Below are 26,533 nucleotides of genomic sequence, written 5' to 3' on the forward strand. Positions count from 1 at the left end.
TTGCCAATATAGCCATTGACTGGCACAGTGGTACATCATGCCCATAGTATATGGGCATGGTGTGCCACTATGTCAATGAATGGGCAAGCTAAAAAGAAAAAGCAAGCACTGAATATAATTCAATTGCAATAAAATAAACAAAATGAAAATAAACCAATTGATTGGTTCAGTGGTATACTATGCCCATATAATATGGGCATGGTTTGCCACTATGGGAATGTCAATGGGAAACCTAAAAAAACAGTCAACAAAACAATTAAATAAAACCGAGAAACAAAAATACAAAACAATTAAATAGGAATAAGCCCTAAAAATACAAAACAATTAAATAAAAACAAGAACCAAAAATACAAACCATAATTAATTTTTTTTTTTAAATTGACAAAATATACATTGCTTGTCACTGTTCTTATCTATAGCCCAAATTGGGCATACATAAAAACATTGGCAGTCAATGGGCACCTAAAAAAACAAATACAACACAATGATGTCTTCACCCCCAATTCCGACTGCAGCATCAACCTCTTGATCCTCGACGCATTGCTCCCCAACAGCCGATGCTCCTCCAATAAGTTTTCTTCTATCTCCTTTCTTTTCTTCTTTATTTGTAATCCAGTTGGCAGTGGATGTTGTTCCGTTGGCTTCTTGGCTTCAAATGAGATGGGACAGGCCTGTGATGTCACATTTTAGTGTCAAATGGTAAACCTCCAATCCGATTGGCTGGTGTACCATGTGATAGATTATTTTATTTTTAAAGGATGTGACATCATCAAAACATCGGGAAGCCAGCCAATCATGAAGGCTACTCTTCCCTCCCTTTTAGATGATGTCACCCCCCAAAAAATGGCTGCCATCACATGGTAAACCCCAATCTTTTTTAAAGGAGGTGACATCCCTCACTTTTAGATGACATCGGCCTTGTGCTATTTTTGTCTTATTTTTCAATATGTAATTAGTAATCAATAAAAACTGTTTTTATTTTTTCATTGGTGAGTTCCGACTTTTTCTAAGGGGCAGCAGTTCCCCCGATCATACATTTTTTCCTACTATACTACGATTGGAGTGACGCTCATGGGGGTCACGGACTCCTCCTCATCATTGGATCACAGGATGTTGAACCAGCCACGTTAGAGACAGTGACTGATGATAATCAGAGACAGCTCCACACCGGGTATACCGGAGACACCGGATAAGCATCACAGCCGCAGTCACCACATGGAGACTCAACATTTGCCTCTCACGGGCTCAACCGGACTGGTTTATTACTTTACCCCTCATACATGTCCTCCTCTCCTGTGATGAAACTTAATATATGATATAAGTGGAAGTGATCAATTCCGTTCATCCTGATCAATACTCTGCTACAAACTTTATTCACTTATGTTTTTATCATTACATGATTTCCTTGAGCTCATATTTGGTTCACTAGATATTTTGAATCATGTTTTGATAAAAAATGCAACCAAATGACTCCTTTGTTACACAAACTAAGGTTCTAAATGTAAAAATATTACTTGTATATTTTAGCCAAATTGGTAAGAGCGTAGGATCTGTTCTTTGGTTTCCATAAATGTAAGACCAATCCTTTTACCAACTGAATACTTCACAAAAGGAGGAGTGCAGGTAATATGTACAGTATTTGTTTTCCATAAATGTTAGGCAACTTCTTTTCCATGCTGTATACTCCATAAGGTCATTTAATTATAGTGTTACTGAAACATTCCTTCATATGGGTAGGTTTTGTCTCACCTGTTTCCTGTTTTACTAAGCAGTTCCCTGGAAGTGTATGCCTACTCCCTTCAGGACTGAGCCCCTACCAATTCTCCAATTAGCATAAAGGTATTATAGACTTCATTGTCAGTCTACACATCACCTTCCACTGAAGAGTAGGCGAGTGTTTATGGCTAACAGAAAGAAGAGACATGTGTAAGTATTAATATTTCACACTAGGGTATTTGTGCACCCACAGTTTACCTTTTAAAATAAGGGAATTTTGTTACTGGCTTTGGCCAGCTTTTAACTGCACTAAATTACAAATAAGCATACGCTTAATTTGTTTAACCCCTTGAGGGCAGTTTCGCATACAAATGTAACTGCCTATCTCTACCGCATCACGGGAGAAAGCGTGGCCATCTCGCAAACACTCAGCTAGATGGTCCACAGCAGACTTAATGGTTCATTGCATTAACATAGCAGGGGTGCCTGCGTTTGAATAGCATTGCTGCTGTGGGAATCCTACAGGTTCCAGCTGTCTGTAAGAGATGAGCAGTAAGAAATAGACTGATTTAGTCACTCTACCTGCAAGCCTCTAACAGGCGATCGCAAGGCTTTTATTTTATTTTAATAACATATTGTTGTAGCAGGAGATCTACGGAGTGGAATCGCATTGATTTCAGGTCCGGGAACCCCCTGCTTCCCAAATTACAGGCCCCGTTATTGGGTGCCAGTATCCTGGCAGCCATGTTTAAATTCTCGCACGCCACGGCCCATGTGATTCAGCTCCGGAGACCCCCTTCTACAATACTGTTATCAAAATAAAAGCAGCTTCATTACCTTAGCGGCTAACTGCTAAGGCAATGAAGGTGTTACGCTAGATTACCTTGTTCATTGGGGGTAGAGAGGGTGAGTGAATGGGGTAGTTGCCGCAGGGTGAGTAGTTAGGCTTTTTGGGTGGATAATGGGAGGGGTTAACCCTTCATCACCTTAGCAGTAGTAACCCCTCCCACAACCTTCCCAGGAGGCCTAACCACCCACCATGGGGAAACTACCCCCTTCACCCACCTCCTCTGCCCCCAATAAATATTACAATACAAACATCAATACTAGTGATGTACCGAGAACCGTGTAATTACCCGGTACACGGCTTTCCTGGTGCTTTTTCCGCTACCTGGAAATTACCCAGACCCAGCAGCAGGGGACTGGAACCAGCGCCGGGTAATTTCTGAGCAGCTGAAGATTGAACACTTACCTGCAGTTGGCGGCGGTGGAGGGTGAGGAAGACTGCTGCGGATGGTGAGGAGGAGCAGCAGCAAACGTCCTGGTTGTGGTGGCAGCAGCAGACGTCCTTGTTCAGCCAGTGGGAGCAGCGGAAAACAGCACACAGCTGATGCCGGTGGGAGCCGGGTGACCATGTGACCGGAGCAGAAGCATTCCTCTTGGATAGCCAGCTCCTCCTCAGCTGTCCAATAGGAATGCTCCTTCTCCGGTCAAGGACGTCTGCTGCTGCCATCACCACCACCAGGACGTCTGCTGCTGCTGCTCCCACGATGCCGCCACGGTCCTCCTCACCCTCCGCCACCATTTGCCCATAAAAAAAAAACATAACCAAAACATTAACCAGCCAGCATATAGTAAAGTAAAGTTCAAGGCAAGAAATTTTCTAAGTCCCACATTTTGGGACCATGTTTGCAAACCGAAAACAGTTCCAGGACATTTGGGACTAACTCCCGGTCAAGGGATTTCAGCATCTCCGGAAGAAAGAGAGCGGTGACGTCAGGAACTTCATGCCAATTTGAGTTCCAGGACATTTGGGACTAAGTCCCGGTCAACTAAAAACTGTGTTTCTTTGCCTGTTTCAACCAGGAAAAGTTAGTTATTTGCCCCAACCCCCCAGTAAGTGTGTTTTTCTCATGTATTTTGTGTTTCATTGTGCTTAGCCTATTTTAAGTGAATAAATGACAATTTATTTTACCACCTTGTTTTGCTCAGTATTATGATCCCGGTATAAAAGGTGTAAATGCCTGGTCTCCCATGATAACCACTATGGCAATTAAAGGGTTAACCCGCTCCCGCTACCCACCAGGGAGGCTTGACCACCCTCCTCAGGGCAACTACCCCCATCTCCTCTACCCATTGATTGGCACAGTGCCACATGATACCCTATGGGCATTGTTTGACAATATGGCAGTCAATCTGCAAGCTGCAAACAAAAAAAACAGCACCAAATAACAAAGACATTCCATTTCAATTTAAAAAATGCCAACAAACCAATTTACTGGCACAGTGGCATACCAATGTGTGTATTTTTTTGTTAGGTTGGCATTTGCATGGCATTTTTTTATTCAAATGTAATGCCTTTTATTTGCTGCTTTTTTATTTTATTTTCAGGTGGCCGATTGATTGCCATAGTGGCAAACCACGCCCATAAGGCATTGGTGTGCCACTGTGTCAATCAATTGGTTTGTCACTGTGTCAGTCAATTGGTTTATTGGCATTTAAAAAAAAGGAAATTTAACGTCTTTTTTATTTGCTGCTTTTTTTTGTTTTGCAGGTTTCCCATTGACTGCCATAGTGTCAAACCATGCCAAGGGTATGGTGTGGCACTGTGCCAATCAATGGGTAGAGGAGTTGTGGGTTGTTCCCCATGGGGAGGGTGGTTAGGTCTTCCAGGTGGGTAGCGGGGGGGGTTAATTCATTACATAGTATTGTAGCAGGGGGTCTCCAGAGATGAATCACATTGATTTCAGGCCCGGGAACCCCCGCTTGCCGATTTACAAGCCCCGTTATGGGGTTTTGGTATCCCTCTGCTTTGTTTAAATCTCCCGATATCGTGGGCCATGACGCGAGAGAATTTAAACATGTCCACCGGCATACCGGCACCCCATACCAGAGCCTGTAACTCAGGAAGCAGGGGGTCCCCGGGCCTGAAATCAACGTGGTTCATCTCTGGAGACCCCCTGCTACAATAATGTGTTATTAAAATAAAAGCCCCATGGTCGCCTATTAGAAGCGCGTTGGTAGAGCGACTGATTCAGTCTATCTCTTACTGTGCGTCTCTAACAGACAGATGAAACCAGGTAGGATTCACACAACACGAGCCATAAAAACAGAAGGACCCCCACTGTGTTAATCCGATGGGCCATTAGTCTGGCCACTGGAATCTCCCGGCGTAGGATGGGATAAAGTGCCGAATTCGCACGGAAAGCAGTAGAGAACACGTAGTTACATCTGTCTTAGCGTTTAGTACTTTTCACATAGTTCTCACCTTGATAAAGGTTGCATGTGACAACCAAAACATCAGATTCCTAGCTAATAAATAATCTTTTGCAAAGACCGCTGTTGCTTCCTTTATATCCTTTATTGTATACTACCTCATTGGGCCGGTCAGGAAGGCTTTTCTGAGTAGGAGCACCGGTATTACTTTATTTTCTATTTTCATGGAGGATGTGTTCACTCTACGCTGTCACCAGAAAGATGCTGAGACTAACAGCTCTCACACGGGGAACTCATAGTTGTGGTAATGGAATACAGAATATTTTTTCTGGGAGAGGTGTGATTTCTGTTTTAGGAATATTAGAAAATGAAACCTCAAGAGGAGGACAGAATGAAAAGAAATGCAAAATATCATACATCTGAATATGGTACCTTCAAACGTGTGAACTCCTTCTCTTTTTCTTTATTTTTAAATATAAAGATGTCTTTCTGCGAGTCATACTCAGCGACCGTGCTGATTTTCATGGTTCCATTATTGCCCTCCTTCCAGATCAGAACATCATATCCTGTGTTGGCATCTCCTTTGGCATCAAAATGAATATTTCTGCCTCCAGAGGTAAAATTCACAGCCCTAAGGGATTCTAGTAGCTGTAATATTACAAATGGAAAATAATATTAACAGATGAAGGAACATTTCTAATTCTTTATTAATTTTATATAAGGAGAATCACATATACAGCTCAACCCCGTTATAACGCGATCCGTTACAACGAGAATCTGCTTATAACGCGATGCAAGTGTGGCTCCCAATTTTCGTATTTATGAATACTTACAACACGATTATTGGTATCTTAAATACTTTATTGTACAATGCATACAATTATACATTATTTCTAACGCGGTCCGCTTACAACACGATGTGATTCTTTGGACCCCAAGCACAGCGTTATAAGGGGGTTGAGCTGTAATAAAACACTGACATATTTGTCATAGAATCCTCTTTTGGCGTTGCATTTAATTTATAACTTAAACAATGTTTACAAGGCAATAACAATATTGGAATAAATATAGTCATTCATTTTTGTTAAACATATGAAAGACACTAGAGATGTGTAAATAAAGTGCCTTCATTTGTAAAGGACCAGGTAAGAAATGTCATGTTGTCTCATAAAATATCATCAGAGCATACTGTAGGCAGGTTGCGGAAACTGTTTGGCAAGGATCACCAATGAACATATCAATACATTAAGGGGCCTATAAACGTAACATCCATAAGTGACGTAACAATTCTTATGTTGCTTATGTATCTATTCAGAAAGCTTTGATAACATGTAAAAATCGCTTGGAAACAGCTTTTTCACAAGCACTCTTGTTCAGACAAGCTGTGTGGTACAGTAGCTCAAAAAATGCAGAAACTCAAATTTTTGGCCAGTTACTACTATACTGGTTCCTTCGATATGCAAATTGCACCATAAACCCGCATTTGGCCAGATCAGATTCGCAAAGTGCATATGAAGACAAAACATTTCTTTTTACTACATAGGATTGAAGAAGGGGGTCTCCGTAGCTGACAGTCTTTCATTTCAGCTCCAGAGATCCCCTGCTTCAATCGTTTGTAATAAAAATTAAATTACAGCCCAGCTTCATTACCTTTGTAGCTAACCGCTAAGGTAATAAAGGGGTTAAATAACTACAGTAGTTTGTTGGTGTTAGAGGGTGTGGGTAAAGATTGTAGTTGCCCCAGGGTGGATGTTTAGGCCTCCCAGGAGGGTTGCAAGAGGGGTTAATCCCTTCATTTCATTAGCAGTAATTGCAGCTGTTAATAGAGGTGTTAATCCCTCCCACTACCTACCTGGGAGGATTTACGACCCATCACGGGCCAAATACCCCCTTCATAGTTGCCCCAGGTTGGGTGGTTAGGCTTTGTGGGAGAGATTAACCCCTCACTTACCTTAGTGGGTAGAACCGCTAAGATAATGAAGGGCTTAACCCTCTTCTACCACCAACACCACACACAAATGGGCAAAAGCCCGAGTAGCCAAATATGGCTAATAGCACTTGTGCCCATTCAAATAGACAGTACATTGCAATAAAAAAATACAAGACAAATTACAATACTATAAAAAAAAACCACTAGCCATTTAATCCATTGATTGTCACTGTGGTTATCAATGCCCCCAACGAGGCAGATAGCCACATTGGCAGCAAATGGGCACCCAACTACCAACCCCCTCTACCGCAATAACCCCCTTTCCCCCACCACACACAGTAATGGGCAAAAGCTCTGTTAGCCATATATGGCTAATAGGGCTTTTGCCCATTGTGAGGATCGGTGTAATGTACCGCCCCGTCACGCATCTCGTGACGTGCATCAGCCACAACCTGCGCCCAGGCTCTGCGTTACTAGAAGGGAGACACCGCAGGGATCGTCTCCAGGCTCTGCCCTGTGATGCATCCTGCAACATCACGGATGACGCCCAGCAGCCGCAACCTGCGCGCAGGCGCCGCTAGGAAAAGAGACACGGCGAGAATCGCCTCCAGGCTCGGGGACACAGGCACTCAAGGGGTTAATTCAATCCTGTATCCCACAGCTGCTACTGACTCCGCCCCTGCCTATCGGTACACAGCATACCTATGATGCTCACTCCTTGCAGCCTCCCCGTTGGCTCTGTACTTTATATGCTCAGCCAGCCCCTTGGCAAATTGGCTGAGCATAAACTTGTTTTCATTTGAGTGCTTACCTCCAGCTTCCTGTTGCCTTGTCTTGTCTTTTTCGCTCCTTGCCTTTTGACCTCAGCTTCCACCCAGACTCCTGACTTCTCTTACCCCTGGACCACGGCTATGGACTCGACTATTCTACTCTCTCTACCCCTGGACTCTGGCACCGCATCTATGACTATCCGATCTCTCCACTCCTTGACTACGGCAAGTACCTCGACCAATCTGACCTCTCCTACCCTGACCCGGCTACACGACTACCACTCTGCACTCCGGACGTGTCTGCTCAATTGTTGGTCAGTGGCTATCAATATCCCCACCTCAGCCTCGCGGTCCTGCCTTGTTTGTGGTGAGCACTCCGTGACACCCATTTAAATATATCAAAAGCCAACAACCCTATAGTACATAAAAGTTGTACCTACTGTACCTCTGCTGACGGCTGTCCTCATGCTCGTCCTCCACTACTTCTGTGGCACCATTTAAATTAAAACACTAGCTACTGGCCAGTAAACCCTTAATTACCTGGTAAGACAGCCATATTGGCAATCAATGGTCTCCCTATAGTCATTCAAATTGTTTCTTACCCTTGACAAGATGTACTATAGTCTCATCCTCCTCATTAAACTGCTGCACCAACAACTCTTGACCCATGAAGCAATGATCCTCAGATTGAAGTACAGCATGATGCACAGAAGTTCAGAAACCTCCATTGCTTAAAGAAGAGTTAGTGCCGCAGTTGGATGAGAAGGATGAGCCTTCATCCCGGCAAGGGTAAGAAACACTTTAAATCACTATAGGGTGCCCATGGATTGCCTATGTGGCTATCTATGCCCTTGTTAAGGGCATAGATAACCACAGTGACAATCAATGCATTTTTGGGCCACTGTTTTTTTTTATTGCATTGTAATGTGTTTTTAATTTAAATGTCTTTTTTAGGGTGCCCATTGATTACCTATGGGCTATCTGTTCCCCCATTGAGGACATAGGTAACCACAGTGACAACCAATGGGTTTCTTGGTTAGTGTTTTTTTTATAATGTATTGTAATGTGTATTTCATTTCACTGTGTTTTTTTGTTTAAAGCATCCCAAATGGGCAAAACACATTTAGCCATATTTGAATACTAGAGCTTTTGACCATTTGTGTGTGTGGTGATGGGGGTGGGTAGGGTGGTTAATCCCTTAATTACCATAGCGGTTACTACACACTAAGGTAATTAAGTGTTTACTGGCCAGAAGTTACTGTTTTAATTTAAATGTTGGTGCCACGGAAGAAGACGCAGATGAGGATGGCCTTCATGCTGGCAGGGGTAAGTACAACTCGCATTTACTATAGGGCGGCTGGCTATTGATTTATTTTGAATGAGCAAAAGTGCTACTAGCCTTATATATGACTACTAGGGCTATTGCCCATTCCTGTAGGGGGCAGAGGGGTAGTTCCACAGGGGGTGTGATTAGGCCTGTGGAGGGGTTAATACCTCAGAAGAGGCCTAATCACGTCCCTGGGGAAACTATAACCTTCACCCACCCCCTCTACCTCCACCAAATTGGGTACTGGTGGCTAACCCCTTCATTATCTTAGCGGTTAGTAACTAAGATAATGACTCTTTTTTTTTTTATGTTAATGACATTGGATTGAAGCAGGGGGTCCCTTGACCTGAATGACATTAATTTCAGGTCCGGGGACCCCCTGCTTCCCGAGGTACAGGCCTTTCTCTGTATGGAGTGCAAGTATCTCCTGCTAGTTTAAATGTCCCGGTAATGTGGGCCATGACGCAGGACATTTAAACTTACAGGAGATATGGACACCCCATACGGGAGGTCTGTACTTCAGGAAGCAGGGGGTCCCCGGACCTGAAATTAATGCGGTTCAGCTCCGGAAACCACTTGCTTCAATACTATGTTATTAAAATGTTTATTGAAATAGCATGATCGCCTGTTGGAGCTGTGTAGGGAGATGCAGCTTCTCTCTGCGCAAGTCTTCCAGACTGGAGGGAAATCGCACAGGTATATAGCTTGTAAAGCAAGTAGAAACTCGTTCGGTCTATAATTTTTGTATCAAACGACATATATCAAGCGATATATATTTTACTAAATGTCAAAGGGGAGACTACTGGAGCGGGTAGGACCTCAGTAGCCAGAACAGCGGGGAGTAGGCATGGATTGTTGGGGTCAGAGGCTGAGGTCGGAGGCAGGCAGCAAGCAGGAATGTCGGGGACACACGCAGAGGTTGGAGGAAGACAGCAAGCAGGAACTTTGGGGTCACACGCAGAGTTCGACAACAGGAAGGCAGGAGCAGGACAGTTGAGCAGGAACTGAGACTAGGGAGCAGGGACAGGTCTGAGACTTGCTAATAGGAAACAGACAGGGGCAATCTAGTTAAATAGCAAGGGCCTTTAAATTAACAGGACTCAAATACAGAACAGGACTGGTACAGGAACAGATCAGAGGCATGGGCATAGGAGTCATGACATTTAACAAAGGCAAGGGAGGAAGAGGAACTATAAGGACAGAGAACAGGAGAAACACGAAGACAGACAGACAGAGGAACCCCAGCGCAGCCAGAAAGCAGCAGCACACCCGATGGACAGAGAAGGGAACTATGGCTGGGAGCGGATGTCTAGGAGACCCTGACACTAGATACAGTTTTTACACAAATTTCATACCGAATGGCAACAACATGCCAACCCGATCGATGTTATAATCGATAATAACTGAAGCTACCTTAATAGGCCCTAAAGTCTTTCTAACATCATGTAACTCTACTTAATTCCACTTGTTGGTCATCAAGGTTAAGCATTGAGAACGGAGAGATCAATAAAAGTTAAGCAAAAGAATGGTATTAATTGTACCTCCCAGGGTGCAAAAGCAGTTGGGTTCCTGCAGTTTCGATCCTTGCAGATATCTCGAATGGCGTGTGCAATAGCAGTCACTGCCAGATGTGTGCTATAGACAAATCCTGACTGCACTGCGGCCGAAAGAAAATCTTCTCTCAAAGGTTGATTTCTTCTTCTCGTTTGGTTATATAATGCCTCCTTGGAATAATTTGCAATGCAACTGTACAGCTCATTGTGCTTCACACGTGGGCAGTTGTACAAAAGCCCTGCATATTGATCTAAGAGTCGGTTCACCTCAAAGTACTGATGGCTAAGATTTTTTAAATAACGTTTGAAGGTTGACGTATCTCCACTTTTAAATATAAACCCAATCACTCGGCCAATTCTCTGGATATTTGGGATAGAACTAATTCTGGTGGCTGCGGACCAACTGTCACTTGCGATCCAGGTTTTTTGTATCTTCACTTCCATTGATTTTTTAAAGAGTTTCAATACAAGGTAAGGCTTCAAAAAGGCAACAATAACATTTACTCTAGTTTCTCTTAGTATTTTCTTAATGATTTCATCTATTTTATATTCCACTGTGCTGTCAGATAAGTGTGCGGGTATAACTTCTCTAAATGCTATGCATAAATTTAGTGTCATGGTCTGAGCTGCAAAACTCCCCATAGCCAACCGTCCATAGTCATCATCCATGGCGATCAAGCCAATCCAATTCCATCCTGACTTTTGTATTAGTTTAGCCATTGCCCTGGTTTGATAGGAGTCATTAGGTATTGTTCTGAGGAATGCAGGAAAGCGAAATTTGTCACTCAGAATTTCAGCAGAGGATGAGTGACTCACCTAGAAAATTAAAACAATGTATTAATTGCTTTCCTTTATGAATAAATAACAAACAATATGTCATTTGGTAAGCAGTTTGGATGGCTGTACCATTTATTAACTCAGATCCTAAAGCATTACTGGAACTTCCAGACCTACTGTAACTAGGGTAAGCGATACTGACGTCAATAGTATTACTAATTAATACAATTCATATGTAATATTGTATCTGACACAGAATGTAATCCTTAAATTATTACACTGATTATTAACCTCATCTCACAGGTTTCCAAAAGTTCAGAAGCTTTATTGATTTCTGTGAACACTAAAAAATGGTTTGGCAGAGTTGATTTGCAATTTTCACACATTATGGTTTGGACCAAAGTTTTGTGGGTTAATGGTTTTGACTCAAATCAGTTTGGTCTTTTGAGGGGAACGAGATGGGTGTGGCTCCTGCCTGCCTTCGCATTAATTAAAGAACCCCTGGCTATACAAATTTGTAGCAATTTTGATATCACTGGTATTGCTAATGCTAGAGATATATATAATATTTCATTATTTGCAGGTGATGTTTCAATCTCACTCAGAAATCTGGATACCCAATCTTATGAAAGAATTAGGAAGCTGTGAAGAGGTCTTGGGTTTTAAGATCAATTTGAATAAATCTTACATTGGCATTTTTACCCTTGATTCCTAGAATCTCATAGTTGCAGGTCAATTTCCCTTTCAAACGGGGCGAGAAAATTCTAAACATTTATATGGAAGCAATTTTTTCTGCTTTTCATATCTGTTAACAAAGATCTTAAAGCGTGGCAGAAACACAATATGTTGTGAATGGGGTATATAGCAAACTTTTAAATGATTTTTTTGGGGGCTGAGAATTCTTTATTTTGTGCAAGCTGTGCATGTCCCTAAGCCAGACAAACATTTAAAAGCCTACAATCTAAACTAACTACATTTATATGGCAGAATAAACTCCCACGTGTCTTATTAAAAGTACTGTGCAGCAACACATGGAATGGTGGTTCCAAGTTTATATAATTAATGCATTGTAGTCCATTTGCACTCTGTGGCTGTGTCAGTATTTCCCTATTAACCTCTATGAAAACTCATGGCAAACGCTGCAGGAACTGTCGAGAGGAGAGTACACATTTTTATATTTAGAGGACATGCCCGGAAAATTAGAAATTGTGGTCCTTAATAGGTAAAAACATTAAAGGAATAATAGGGCACTTGTTTTTGTCCTGGGCTTCAACAAGGACAACATTTATCCCCACTCTGAAACTTTGATTACTCATGTAAACCATGTTCCCCCCCCCCCCCCCCAGACACAGATAGCATATCTAGGGTGTAGTGAGGGCTGGCTACATGTATCTTGGTGGTGCATACCTGCCGGTAACAGGAAGGCCTGAGTCTCCCGCGGTGATGTTGGGGATACAGGACCAGGCTTCTGGGGTAGTTGCCTCCATTCTCTTAGTGATGCAGCGCCTTCATTCTCTATAATTCCCCAGGGATGTGGGGTAGGACCCTTATAGAGAAAGAACCCTGGTCCCAGGGTGAATGCTCCAGAACTCACACGCAGTCTTGTGGTAAAATAGCAGCAATGTCTTTATTGTCTTATAACACGATGAGGTAGCACACAGCAGTTCATACAAAGTCAGCAGTTCATAGGAAGCAATGCTCCCCCAATGTACAGGCCGGTTCTCTCCTCTCCTTCCCTCCAAGTAGGCTTCCCAGCAGGATGGTCTGTGGGGGGCCTCAATACCCCTATGCCCACCTCAGAGGGTATCCTCTGGGCGGGGATTGATTCTCCCCCTCACCCCCTTAGCAGGGTGAGGGGCATTGGTCCACTATAGCTGCTTCTCACTCTCCAAACTCATAGGGCTCTGCGTATCTCTTCCACACACCGTTCTCACTCTACACTTGGTCTCTCAGCGCAGTCATTGCTTGCTGGGTCCTACTCCACTTCAGACCAGCACGTCACTCCTCAGATCCCAGGACAGAATTCCACAGACTGACCAGCTGAACACTCAGCTGTCACAGGGTCATCTCTCTCTCTCAGCACTCTCAGGCTGACTCTTCTCTCGCTGCTCAGAACAGACACACTGCTCTCCAGATTCTGACTCTCCAGCCAGACACTCCAACTCCAACTCACAGCTTCCAGAACTGCCCAGAACTGACTCAACCACACACACACAGGACAGCCCACTAAATAGATACAGCCCTGCCCCTTATGATGTCAGCAGGACCTCCCCTCTGTCTAGGCCTGCACAGAGTCAGGGGGCCTACCTCTATCACTCCAGGTAGGGCTTGGTGAGGGGGAAAACCCATGGTTACTACTGGCGCCTGCCCTTACCAGGGCTTACTCCAGTAGGAGAAGGATAAGTAGCCCGCTTTTACTTACAGGGACTACACTCTCCCTCTGGTGGAATCCTATGGTCCCCACTTGGACCTACTTTTAGCAGCACCATCCTGCGGAGAACAAACCTGGGAACACAAACACAAAACATTGCATGGCAGGTTATTTACTTGAGCCAACCACCAGGTGGCGTAACAGTAACAGCGCAGTCACTCCCAACGGGGAAAACCACTAGTAAAATGTTTAGGGTCAGGCTTCCGTACCCTCCTGCCATTATGGTCAGTTATGGTCACATGAAAGGACTGTGCCGACCCAGACTCTGGCCGATAGATCACACTGTGCATGTATATGCACCGTCCTATACTCCAAATCCTGACCAACTCACTGATTCGGTCCTGATTGTGGTACCAGGCTTTACCAAACTTGGTCCTCAAATATTCTTGTACGGCCTCTCGGAGCCAACTATCTCTGTTCTCCTCTATTTATCGCATTATGGGTTCAGGCACATACGGGTATTCATACCCATGGGACTGTCTATACCTTGCCACTATGGCCCTGTCTGCTCGGCTCAACTTGGTAAGTTTACGGTTACCCGCCCTGCTTGGCAGTACCCAAAACTCTGGTTCTATAGGAGCAATATCGTCATACAAAATACTAGGCCCCTTTGGAAAAATTATCTTTTGCTCTATCTCCCTGTACCGATGTTCTATTTCATCCGCCACCTCCTGGGGAGTATAGGCACCTACCGCCCACCAATAATCGACTATGTTATCACGGATGAGTAAGAACCTGGTGCGGTCCATACCTTCTTGGTACCCAGTGAATAGGGGTGCCCACCACTTGTCACAGTGCTCGTACTCTGATACGGGGCTAGTGTCTCTATCTCAGACTCTGCTTGTGATGAGACACAGGATGTCCCTGCCTCTGTAGAGCGCGAGCAATCTCTCCTCCCTTTAGCGTTGATGTGCACCGTAGGGTTCATCTTGTGAACCACTTCACTTACAGGCCCAGCCTCTGCTGTAGTGTGGGACCCTCGGGCCCTCCCTCTAGATGCAGGAGAAAAAGGCACAGGGTTAGGAACACGTATCACATTTGCATAAGGTATCTCCCCATCAGACCCTTCATCGCTCAATTCCCAATCCCTTACATCTCTGGGGTACATGCTCAATTTATCCCCGCTAGGTCCCGGTGGTGATACTCGTGTCGGGGCAGGGGCAGTGGCCGGGGCAGTGGAGCTAAGGGTTGGGGCAGGGGCAATGTCCGTTTCAATATCCAGCAAGCGGGTAATACCGCGACCACTGGGCACTTTCTTGCCTGCTCTCTCCGCTGAGCCCCGTGGTCCTCTGGAAGGGCCTTGGCTCCTCAGGGTGGCCATTGCAGCTGCCATTGCTGCTCTCCGCGGGGAGAACAGCGGTCCCGGGCCCCTCTTCCAGTCGGACCCGGAAGTGATGTCATCGCCGGTGCCCGCGCACTCTCCGCTCCGTGGTCACGCACCAAGTGCATTGAAGACCGGAAGGGGCGGTGGTGGATCATCCGGTCCGCGGACAGGTGAGTAGGCCGCACACCTCTCCTTCTCGTCCACTGCAGGTTCCGTCTTCTCCTGGCGGGAGAAAGGGGGTGGTGGAGTCTTCTTACCGCTCTGCTGCAGGCTGATGTACTCTGGTCCCTTCGGAGCCGTTTCAGATGCCATCTCTGCCGCACTGGGAGTCACCACGGCCGTGGGACTTCTACGGGCCTCAGGCCGCACCAGCGCTCGCCGTCGGAAGGTGTCCGGACTCGTCTGCTCCTTCTCTCCGGTAAGTGAACCGCCATCTTTATTAAGGCTGGGATGGTTCGCCGTTAGGCGCATCGCCACCGATGGGACGCCATCTTCCTCCGAAGATAATGGGATCGGATCCTCCGCAAGGGAGTCACCGGGTTCTTGGGCGGCACCGCCAGTGGGTAGTGGTACAAAACGGGCTCGCTCCGGTACCTCCACTGCGGTCGCGCTCTCCTCCGCCAACGGTTCTTTCAGCTCTGTAGTTGGCTGGGCCTTGGTTCCTACCGCATGGGTGAAGCGGGGAACTAGGGCAGCCTCGTCTTTCGTCTCCGCCACCTCCGTTAGTGTTCCCGGATAGGCACCCCGCGGGGTCTCGACCAGTGGCCATGGCTCGTTAGGCCACAAGTAGTACATGCCACATTGAGGGCATCGTGCTTTAGTGCTTGGGACTGCACCAGGTGTCCTGCAGTGGATGCACAGGCACCAGAGGTATTCGTGGCCCTCCACCTCCTCTACCAGGTAGCCTCCTGGAAGTTGGAATATACTGGTGCTCAGTTTGGCCATATTTCGCTCAGGGGTGGAACAGTTCAATTGGTTAGCTCCTCTCTCTGAGAATGTCAGACAGAAGTGAAGCTCCTCGCTCTCACTTCCTGTCCCTCCCTTCGCTGAGGAAGACTCTTCTGATTGGTTCTCCTTGTGCCCCCTCCCTCTGGTGGAAACAAGAGGAGGGGCACTCCTTCTTTCAGTGTAACGTGGCCTTGTTTGTTGGCCAGTCACAGCACAGGTGGGTGGGCTTTCGCGCCGCTCCTCTTGCAGGGGATCTGGGTTTGGCGCCAAACCCCTGCACATCTCTCTCCACATTTCTCGCAGTCTTTTTGCACGATTCACGTGCACGCTCCAGGATTGGCGGGAATCGCCATTTTAGTTCGGCTGCTAACTGCTGGGCCGTGGATGGCGCTTTTGGATTTTGGATTCCTTCTTGCTCCGCGGAGCACATGTAGTGACGGCCGCCATCTTTGATGAGCCCTCCAACTGTAAATGTGCACTATTCTCAGTGTTTACTGTTTAACACGCTCCTAGACACTGACTGAACTCCACTTGCTCCTCTGATGCTCTCTGCATGCTATCTCTAACTGTTGCCCACTAGTATGATGTGGCATACCCCAGGCTAGGCAGAACTCCTTCTCTGTGCACTGCACTCGCTGACGGTTCCTACAAGTGCTCTGTGGTGTGTTTTATGTGGGTGCTGGCTAATGTACCGGGCATCTCCCTAGGTACGGGCATCTCCTACTTTTGGCCACTCATAGTGCGGGCCCTGGGCCATGGTTCATGGACTAGTTAACAGGCTAACCCCCCCAGTTACCTCACACTATCTGCCTCAAGGGACTAGAACAGCAATAGCCTGGAACCCATCTTACAACACCCTCTTAGGGCACCCAGGGTGTACTGTGCGGGAGTCCACGCTCCCCTGACTATCCCTGGTATGATATGCCCTACCCTCCATAGCACTTGCACGGAAGGTGCACTTCACTCCTCCCTTTCTGCTTCGCTGAAAGCCTGTCCTGTTTGGGATCTCAGCAGCTCGCCTCCAAATGTAACCCATGCCCCCCCCCCCCAGACACAGATAGCATATCTAGGGTGTAGTGAGGGCTGGCTACATGTATCTTGGTAGAGCATACCTGCCGGTAACAGGAGGGCCTGAGTCTCCCGCAGTGATGTTGGGGATACAGGACCAGGCTTCTGGGGTAGTTGCCTCCATTCTCTTAGTGATGCAGCGCCTTCATTCTCTATAATTCCCCAGGGATGTGGGGTAGGACCCTTATAGAGAAAGAACCCTGGTCCCAGGGTGAATGCTCCAGAACTCACACGCAGTCTTGTGGTAAAACAGCAGCAATGTCTTTATTGTCTTATAACACGATGAGGTAGCACACAGCAGTTCATACAAAGTCAGCAGTTCATAGGAAGCAATGCTCCCCCCATGTACAGGCCGGTTCTCTCCTCTCCTTCCCTCCAAGTAGGCTTCCCAGCAGGATGGTCTGTGGGGGGCCTCAATACCCCTATGCCCACCTCAGAGGGTATCCTCTGGGCGGGGATTGATTCTCCCCCTCACCCCCTTAGCAGGGTGAGGGGCATTGGTCCACTATAGCTGCTTCTCACTCTCCAAACTCATAGGGCTCTGCGTATCTCTTCCACACACCGTTCTCACGCTACACTTGGTCTCTCAGCGCAGTCATTGCTTGCTGGGTCCTACTCCACTTCAGACCAGCACGTCACTCCTCAGATCCCAGGACAGAATTCCACAGACTGACCAGCTGAACACTCAGCTGTCACAGGGTCATCTCTCTCTCTCTCAGCACTCTCAGGCCGACTCTTCTCTCGCTGCTCAGAACAGACACACTGCTCTCCAGATTCTGACACTCCAGCCAGACACTCCAACTCCAACTCACAGCTTCCAGAACTGACAGAACTGACCAGAACTGACTCAACCACACACACACAGGACAGCCCACTAAATAGATACAGCCCTGCCCTTTATGATGGCAGCAGGACCTCCCCTCTGTCTAGGCCTGCACAGAGTCAGGGGGCCTACCTCTATCACTCCGGGCAGGGCTTGGTGAGCGGGAAAAACCCATGGTTACTACTGGCGCCTGCCCTTACCAGGGCTTACTCCAGTAGGAGAAGGATAAGTAGCCCGCTCTTACTTACAGGGGCTACACTCACTTGCTGCTAAATGGAAAAACTTTGAACCAACCTCTTTGGCAGAATGGTTTAATAAAAAATGGTTTACAGTACATTACAAATCAAAAGAATTGTGCTTAACCTACCTTTCCGTGACTCTAAGGCCCAGATTCACTAACCTTTGTTAGACTATTTAATGTGACATCAATCTAAGCTGGCACAGTCTTCACTAAAGTAACCAACGTCACCTTAGCCATGTTTTACTCGCTTAAAAGCATTGGGCTATGAATAACATTCATTATCCCAAATTATATGCAAATTAGCTAATTATAGCCTAAAAACTACTCATACTGTACGATATTCACTAAGCTCTGTTAAGGTTGACTCCAGGAAATAACATAACGCTATTTAAGTCATAACTAACTGTGGAGTTAATCCCATCCAGACACTGAAGTAGGACTCTTGCTGGATATGAGAGTAGAAGGGAGAGAGGGTTCACAGGTATCTCCCCTGTAGAGTAGGGAATCTATTTGCAGGTATGTAAATAAATGGGCCTCTATCAAATGGTCAGCCTGACTCTCTTCTTCTCTTTCTCTTCTCATCGCCTACTCTCTCGTGTCTGTATGGAAAAACCATCACATTTATTGGAAGACAATACAGTGTTGTCCTAAAAAACATGAAGATGGCCAACGCAAAGCACAACGGATTTGTCAATAATCAAATGTATTTTAAGCAGAAACATCACAACGTTTCGACCTAGTGGTCTTTATCAAGTGAACTGAAGTAGCATCTTCACTTGATAAAGACCACTAGATCGAAACGTTGGGATGTTTCTGGCTTAAAAAAAATTCGATTATTGACAAATCCGTTGTGCTTTGTGTTGCCCAATCTTCATGTACTGCTGGAGTTTCTGCAGCTTCCACTCAGTCGCAGGAGCACCGCTAACTGTATTACTTTCATTTACCAATTTTGTTTGGTGTGCAGCATCTACCTTATCTCATATATCTTAAAAAACATGACATTAACTCTATGTCAATGAGCACAATAACAGATTACCTTACTGAATACTGCGTTAACTGTAAATCTGGGCCTAAATGATGCTCATTTCTACATTTTGCTAACAAACATACATTCTTTTGGTAGAGGGCCTCATCTTCCCATTTACATTTTGTTGACTACATTGCAAAAAATTGTTTGAAGACAATGATGTATGCAAGTCTTTTCTCTTCCCCTGCTTGCAACCCCCCTACCCCTACCACCTCTTTTTATTTTTTATTTTCTTTCTTGTTTTGCTTGTTCTTCCTTTTACATAATCACCTACATGTTTATTCTGTATTTATGTGACATTGCTGGGTCACCTCCTATTTGCTTTAGCACCGTTTTGAGTTTTACTTGTATATTGCCATCTATCAGAGCTACCTTATAACAGTATAGTAATAAAAAAAGGAGGACGGAGTTGGCGTATTACAAACCTTATCTTAGAAAACAAGTCCAAGGTAAAGAAAAAACAACATAATTTCTGAGATATTCAAACTTTCAGGGAAAATAATCATATAGGGATGCTAAGAAACACATACTGTAGGAGGTTAATGTGATATCTAGAGAATAACATGTGACAGACAATGGTGATAACGTGGTGGGGAGTGAGAAGAGATCTGCAGGAAGAAGGTGTGAGTAAATTGGTAGCATGGTTGGAACAAGACAAAAATTAGTATAATCAAAGTAATGTATGTACTGTATACTGTGTATGTATATCTTTATTTGCACCATCCATGTACGTAGCAGTTTACATCAGTAATAGAAGCAACAAAAAAACATGAGATGTAATACATAATGGGAATAACCTCTTCATGCATTTAAGTAAATATTAGTAGCAATTGCCTTGAAGTGTTGACAGAACCTGCAGAGGGGGGCAGAGGGGGACAAGAGATGAGGAAGTGGTTACAGTAAGGGAGTATGCCAGGGGATCTACTGAAAAGCTTTATTAAAGATGTGATGAGTATTGAGATGGGCTCTGAATGTGGATACAGAAGGTGTTCCAGAGGTGTGGGCATTATCTGAGAATTTTTTTAGGCGGAAGAGTACTTTAAATACAAAAGGGGTTGACAGAAGAAATACTTGAGTTTAACACTAAAGACAAGCAGAGGCATACAAAGAAATTAGGACCAAGACATAAGGGGCAGAGGAGTGTATAGCCTTGAGAGAGGGACAGATGAGTGTACAGTATAGCCTTGATAGAAAGGAGAATTTTGTAAGTAGTACAGGCATACCCCGCATTTACGTACGCAATGGGACCGGAGCATGTATGTAAAGCGAAAATTTACTTAAAGTGAAGCACTACTTTTTTTTTACCACTTATTGATTCATTTACTGTACTGCAATCGTCATATACGTGCATAACTGATGTAAATAACGCATTTGTAACAGGCTCTACGGTCTCCCCGCTTGCGCACAGCTTCGGTACAGGTAGGGAGCTGGTATTGCTGTTCAGGACGTGCTGACAGGCGCATGTGGAAGCTGCCGTTTGCTTATTGGGCGATATGTCCTTACTCGCGAGTGTACTTAAAGTGAGTGTCCTTAAACCGGGGTATGCCTGTATTGGACTTCAGTAGGAGAGAAACAGGGGCAGAGTTAGGAGAGTGAAGTGATTCTAGCAGCAGCTTTTAGGGCAGATAGTAGTGAGAAAGATGAGAGATCGAGAAGCCAGACAGTAGGTTACAATAGTCAAGTCAGGAGAGAATGAGATCATGCCGAGGGGAAATCAGCAGGTTTTAGTGACAGTTACATAGTACACTACAGAATATAAAAATTGGACTTGTCTTTATAGATACAGAAGAAACAAATTGTCATTTAGGGGTTATTGACTAAGGTACCTACCATGCAATACCAGACTAATGATATGATGATGATTGATCATTGATCAAAGATACGATTGAATGATTGATAACATGTTGGAACAGTTCATGTAACTCTTCACGACCCCTTTTATGCTTTGGAAATGTACTCTTTGCTTTTTAAATAAAAGTGTTTTCAAGAGATAACCGTCACTCTATTTTAGGGTTTGAGGTTTTGCAATAATTGGTACAGGTCAGTTGCTAAATAATCCCCTATATATTTTTCCTGTGATAGTAACTGGTTTATTTGCTGACTGGTTGAAAATGCTGGGGCTTTACAAATAAACGATAATAATACCCATCTTGTGCTGTGTGATTCTTTCTGATATTTGTGTCATGATAATATTGAATTTGTGCTCATGTTCAAAGCACTGTACTAGCCAAGAGAAATTAGACATTTATGGAATTAGAAGTATATAAGGATCGCCTCATAAACTCCTGCTTTATAATTATATTGTAAGGAGGAATAATACATTTTTTATTTGAGAGCATATTGTTGGAAGCATTACTGAATACAATAATAATGGATCTATTACAAATTTAGACTTAAAAAGTGCTCAGCAAAAAAAAAGAAAATAGATTTTCTGTGAAAAATGAATGGTAAATTGCAATAAAATCTGTCATTAAGTCAAACATAAATCTATACACATAAATGCTTTTGAAAAAGAGGAGTGTTGTGTGGGATGTGAGTCAACCTTGAAAAAGATCACATTTCTCTGGGTATTATAAATGTTTCCTCTGACAAGTGAAATAACAATAAACAGTACGTAAAGATATACACAGGAGGAAATGTTACACATATTTAGGACTATTATGTCAAACACCTACCAGTGGTATGAGCTGTGTATTTAACACCTTTGCAACCGCTATAGAAACTTCTGAGTAACTGTCTCCGATGACGGCCTTAACTCTCGGTGTGTAGTCTGTGTAATTGCATCTGAATTTCAGAACGTCCTCAGATGAGTTGAAAATGGAAAGGAATCTTATTGCTGCTGACACAGCCAATGTGGCCTCAGAACAAGTGTCATATATTTCATACCCAAGTTTAATTCCAGGTATTAGTGTTGAATTGTTTATTACTTCAATAGCGTGGCTCATGGCTAGTGTCTGAAGAAACCCTTGCATTTCAAAGCTGCCAAAAACAAGCAAATAGAGTTTATCATTTGTTAATTAATGTTCAATAGTTTACTTTATTAAATAATGAATACAGAGACAGGCATGGTTTCCCAGATCATATAGTTATGTGCAACCTCCTACATCTTTACCATTCAAGCTGTTGATAGAAATATATTGTTTTGGGATGACAAAGACCCAGAGAGAGAAGGAGGGAAACAGGCGCAATGCCACAGTTTATTGTTCAGGTACTATTTTTGCTAATCTACCTGTGAATATAATGCACTTTCCCTCTTCATGTTTAGGTGTCATTGTTTAAATTCCTGGTACTCAGGCAGAAGAAACAGCTCATGCATTGTTCAATTCATGTAGAAATATCCCCTTCATCACAATGTTCGCATTGCACGATTTGAAAAGAAGCATAGTAATCTGAGGATAAAATAGATGGCTGGGATATTAAAAAGGAGCTTGCGAATGAATCGCAAACTAGGACCATTTGAGAAAGTGACGTATAGGACCAGAGCACAGCCAGGGTAAAGAAGAAAGATAAGAAAAATCCCGGGCAACTCCCAAATAGAAAATGTATTGAGCTCAAGTGGATAGCAGAGGAAAAACACACCTACCCGTTTCGCACGCAAGCACTTTATCAAGGTACCATTTGATACCGATACACTTCTTGAATCAAACCAGTGATATAATGATAAAGAGGTTCTATAATATAATGGAAAAAACTCAAGGGTTGTTTCAAGTATGTTTTTACATGAAATAATATAAAATGGAAAAACAATATGAGATGTAATTTACACATGTATTTTGCACTTGTTAGTAGTTCGACGTTCTAGTAACTGTATTGGTCCTGGAGAAAGGCAGATTGCTTGCTGGTTGTGATACCTTTTAGTGGACCAACATTAGAGTTCTTCATAGATTCAATTATATTGTACAGAGCTTTCGAAATCTCAAACATTTCTGGTACAGCACACTTGAAAAAGAAAGCTACGTGGTTTAAGAATGCTCTGTACACAATAATTTAATCAATGAAGAGCTCTAATGTTAGTCAACCAGAAGGTATCACAACCTACATCGATCCTTGTATATGTAGGTAAAATATAAGACTAGCCAGATTTTCAAGTTGAGTTGAGTTTGTCTGGTGTCTACCTTTGTTTTTTATTAGGAGCTGATTAAATATGACAATAGTGATAGCATTGGAGTTTATCAGCTACAATTAAGAGAGAAGAAGGGTCCAATGCTTCATTTTTTACACTGTATACATTAAAAAGTGTAGTGCAGTCATACCCAATATTGCTTTATATTAGAGTGCATTGATTTTTTGGACTAATATAAAGTGAAAGAGAGTACCTAGAAATGCCAAAATAGTAATTTAGTATTTCAACATCAGTTAAATACATGCTAGATGTCATATCCCTTTTTGATATATTGTAAGAATGTATTCCTGTCATACGCATGGTACTCACCCTGCACAGTTCTGTATAGCAGGTCGCTTAGGATATCCTGATGCAGAGCTCATTATTTTACCGTGTACTGCAAACAAGCCTCCAATTATAATGTCCCCTTCAGCCCTAGCTGCAACAAAATCATCAGGAGTCAAGCAACAGTGTATGCCATTGAGTAGTATCCCAAGAGTGATTAACAGTCCACACAGTGCCATTTCTCTGTGTCATGCTCTATCTTCCTGATGTGAAGTAAGACAAAGACGCAGTCAACTTCAACACACTAACTATGTCACCTGCAAACAAGCACACCAGGAAAAAAAGAGTTGCAGTGAGAGCCGGATGCACCTTGCTTTAGTTAATACTCTGTTATGGGGACAGCTGCTTCTGTTGTTCAGTCAGAGCTCTAAATGTTCAGATAATGATTTCAGGTTAAGAAAGCACAGATAAATGGCCTTATTTACAAATAAAATCACTAAATAAAACTGCATGATTGATGTAGAATATTTTCGCAGCTGTTCCATTACCTCTGTTTAAATTCAAAGACACTTAAATGGTGAGGATGATTTATCCTTTTATCTCTTTTACATTGATTCAGTTCCCAGTCTTTGGTACTTGGGATAAATGGAAGTGCAGTTTAGCTCAAACATAAATCCAGGGCTATAAAACTATCTGATTCCAACTACATGGTTACAGACACCAAATCAATATACTGATTTAAAAAAAAAATTACAACACAACTAAAAATATTAGCAATAAATGTTTTTCCAAATGTTAAATACATTCCAATTCCATATGGTTTCAGTACACCACGAGTTGTTAAAAACATTTTGTTGATAGAATGAAAATCAACAGAAGCATTCTCTTACTTCATCAAAGTAAATTATGTAATCATTGGTTTCCCTTTGATCTGACACATTTTAAATGACTTTGGAATACTCTTAGTTACTTCTGAGACATACAATTAGAAAATGTATGAGACTGTGCAACAAAAAAACAACTCTTTAACCAAAATGTAATAATTCTATAAATGCCATTGATAGAATTTTACGTAAATACAAAAATGATTACTGTACACCATGACATAAAAGCCCCAAAACAGCCACTAAATATTCCTAAATCTCTCAAAATAGTGACTAAGTGATGATTAGTTCACGTGGACAGTCAGGAATGAGTTTGAAGAGGTGTTCTTTAATATATTCTGAGAAGACTGTATCAGGAATTACAGTTCGCTTTTGTAACTCAATGTGAGGTATGCAGATAGTTCCTTAAAGTACTGTAAGTGTGGTGCATACATTGTCTGCATCTCAAATGCAATCAGCAGTGTTCATAACTACCACAGCACCTTCTTGTTGGCTGCTTCAGTCTCTCTCTTAGAGCCTGGAGGTTGGGAGGAAAACTGCTGCTCCCCAGTATCCAGTCCGGGGTAGACGCCCCCCCCCCCCCCCCCCACGTGTTTCAGCATCTGAGGATCTAATGGGACGCTGCCCCCATCTCACAGTTAAGGACTCAATGTTATCTCTGTTTGTTTTTTTAAGTTGGTAACTGGCTTAGCCAGACAATATTGCAGATAGGGATATGCATGTGAGTTAGACTCCTGACAGGAGTAGATGTTTCCTCTTATGATTTCTTTTGTTTTTAAAGTGACGGTGTTTAAAAATGTGTAGTGTCACTAATGGAAGACTAAAGCGCTGAAGGTTGAGGGCTAAGTGCCCCTTGTGTGTATACACGTGTTTGTCCCTCTTTTATACAAAACAGACCCTAGAATACTGTGTCAGGAAGAGCCTGGGCAAGCGGCAGCGCTACATAAAGGGAGCAGTTTGCCACAATATATATATATATATATATAAACTTAAATAGCCGTGATAGTCCAGTTGCGATAGTGCAGAATAAATGAGTTCTTCAGTATTAGGTGATACTTTTTTATTTGGATGAACAATTTATGTCATAGGACAAGCTTTCGAGAGTTCTCCTCTTTTCCTCAGGTCATCAATACTGGATTACAATGGAATCTATGGCTAAAACAGAGGTTTGGAAAGTAGAAAAAAACAGTGATTTTGTTAAGGGTGGGTGAGAAAGGGATGTCTGTAGACATTGGAAGGGTAATAAAATGGTGACAAGTAACAGCATGTAGGAGGAAGGAGATGCTGTGGGGGAGGGCTGGGGGGGGAAAGGTGTGGACAAGAACAGTGGCAGAGAGGCGGGCAGGATAATTACAAACAATTGTGATAGTGTGTGAGAAACCCTATATCCGCATTAAGTCCTCTAGTTCCATTGAGGATTTTGATTTTTAAATCATTTATGGAATAAATCTGGTTTATAGATGTCCCACTGGTGAGCAGTATTTTCGTTCTTTGTGGTGGAGTATAGAGTGTCTCTGAATATTCATTCTGCCTTGCATTTTTGGGCTGGTTTCCCCAATGTACTGTTGCATCCTTGGTCACATTTGTTGCATTGAATCATATAAACCACATTCCTGGATGTGCAGCAGTATGATCCTTTAACATTGAGTGTTCCATGGTTGTGACTGGCTGTGGGATCTTGGCATATATGTTTGCAGAGTTTACAACATGTGTTGTTGCATGGTTTTGTGCCATTATCAGTGTCTTTAAGTTCGTTATGAAGTTTTCTGTTGACTAATTTCTGTTTGAAGTTTGGTGGTTGCCGGAACGCAAGAATGGGAGGTTTGGGAACGATTTATTTTAATGTCACATCCTCTGCCAGCATGGGTTGCAGATCTTTGATTATTTCTCGTATTCCCTCTAGGGTAGCGGTGTATGTGGCCACTAGTGATATGCGTGTGGTAGGTTCTTTCTGTCTGTATTGATGCAGGTGTTCTCATGGGGCTTTTAATGCAGATGTAATAGTTCTGGCAATAGGCTTTGGTTTGTATCCTTTCTGTCTGAACAATACGGTCAGGGCGGTGAGATGCCTGTTTCTGTCTTTAGTGTCAGAGCATATGCGGTGGTATCTT

General features: G+C 43.5%; 1 protein-coding gene across 1 annotated transcript in view; it reads right to left on the bottom strand.

Moving 5' to 3' along the window:
* Positions 1-23,865, bottom strand: part of LOC142493533 (G-protein coupled receptor family C group 6 member A-like) — a 47,834-nt gene extending 23,969 nt beyond the window's left edge. The window contains exons 1-4 of the mRNA XM_075597703.1: positions 23,584-23,865; positions 21,827-22,130; positions 10,501-11,328; positions 5,365-5,580 (exon numbers count right to left, since the gene is read on the bottom strand). Of these exons, the coding sequence (XP_075453818.1) occupies positions 5,365-5,580; positions 10,501-11,328; positions 21,827-22,130; positions 23,584-23,777 (1,542 nt within the window). The 5' untranslated portion in view covers positions 23,778-23,865. The remainder of the gene's footprint in view (positions 1-5,364; positions 5,581-10,500; positions 11,329-21,826; positions 22,131-23,583) is intronic.
* Positions 23,866-26,533: the final 2,668 nt, after the last annotated feature.

Source organism: Ascaphus truei, chromosome 4 (assembly GCF_040206685.1).
Source record: "Ascaphus truei isolate aAscTru1 chromosome 4, aAscTru1.hap1, whole genome shotgun sequence".
Lineage (NCBI taxonomy): Eukaryota > Metazoa > Chordata > Amphibia > Anura > Ascaphidae > Ascaphus > Ascaphus truei.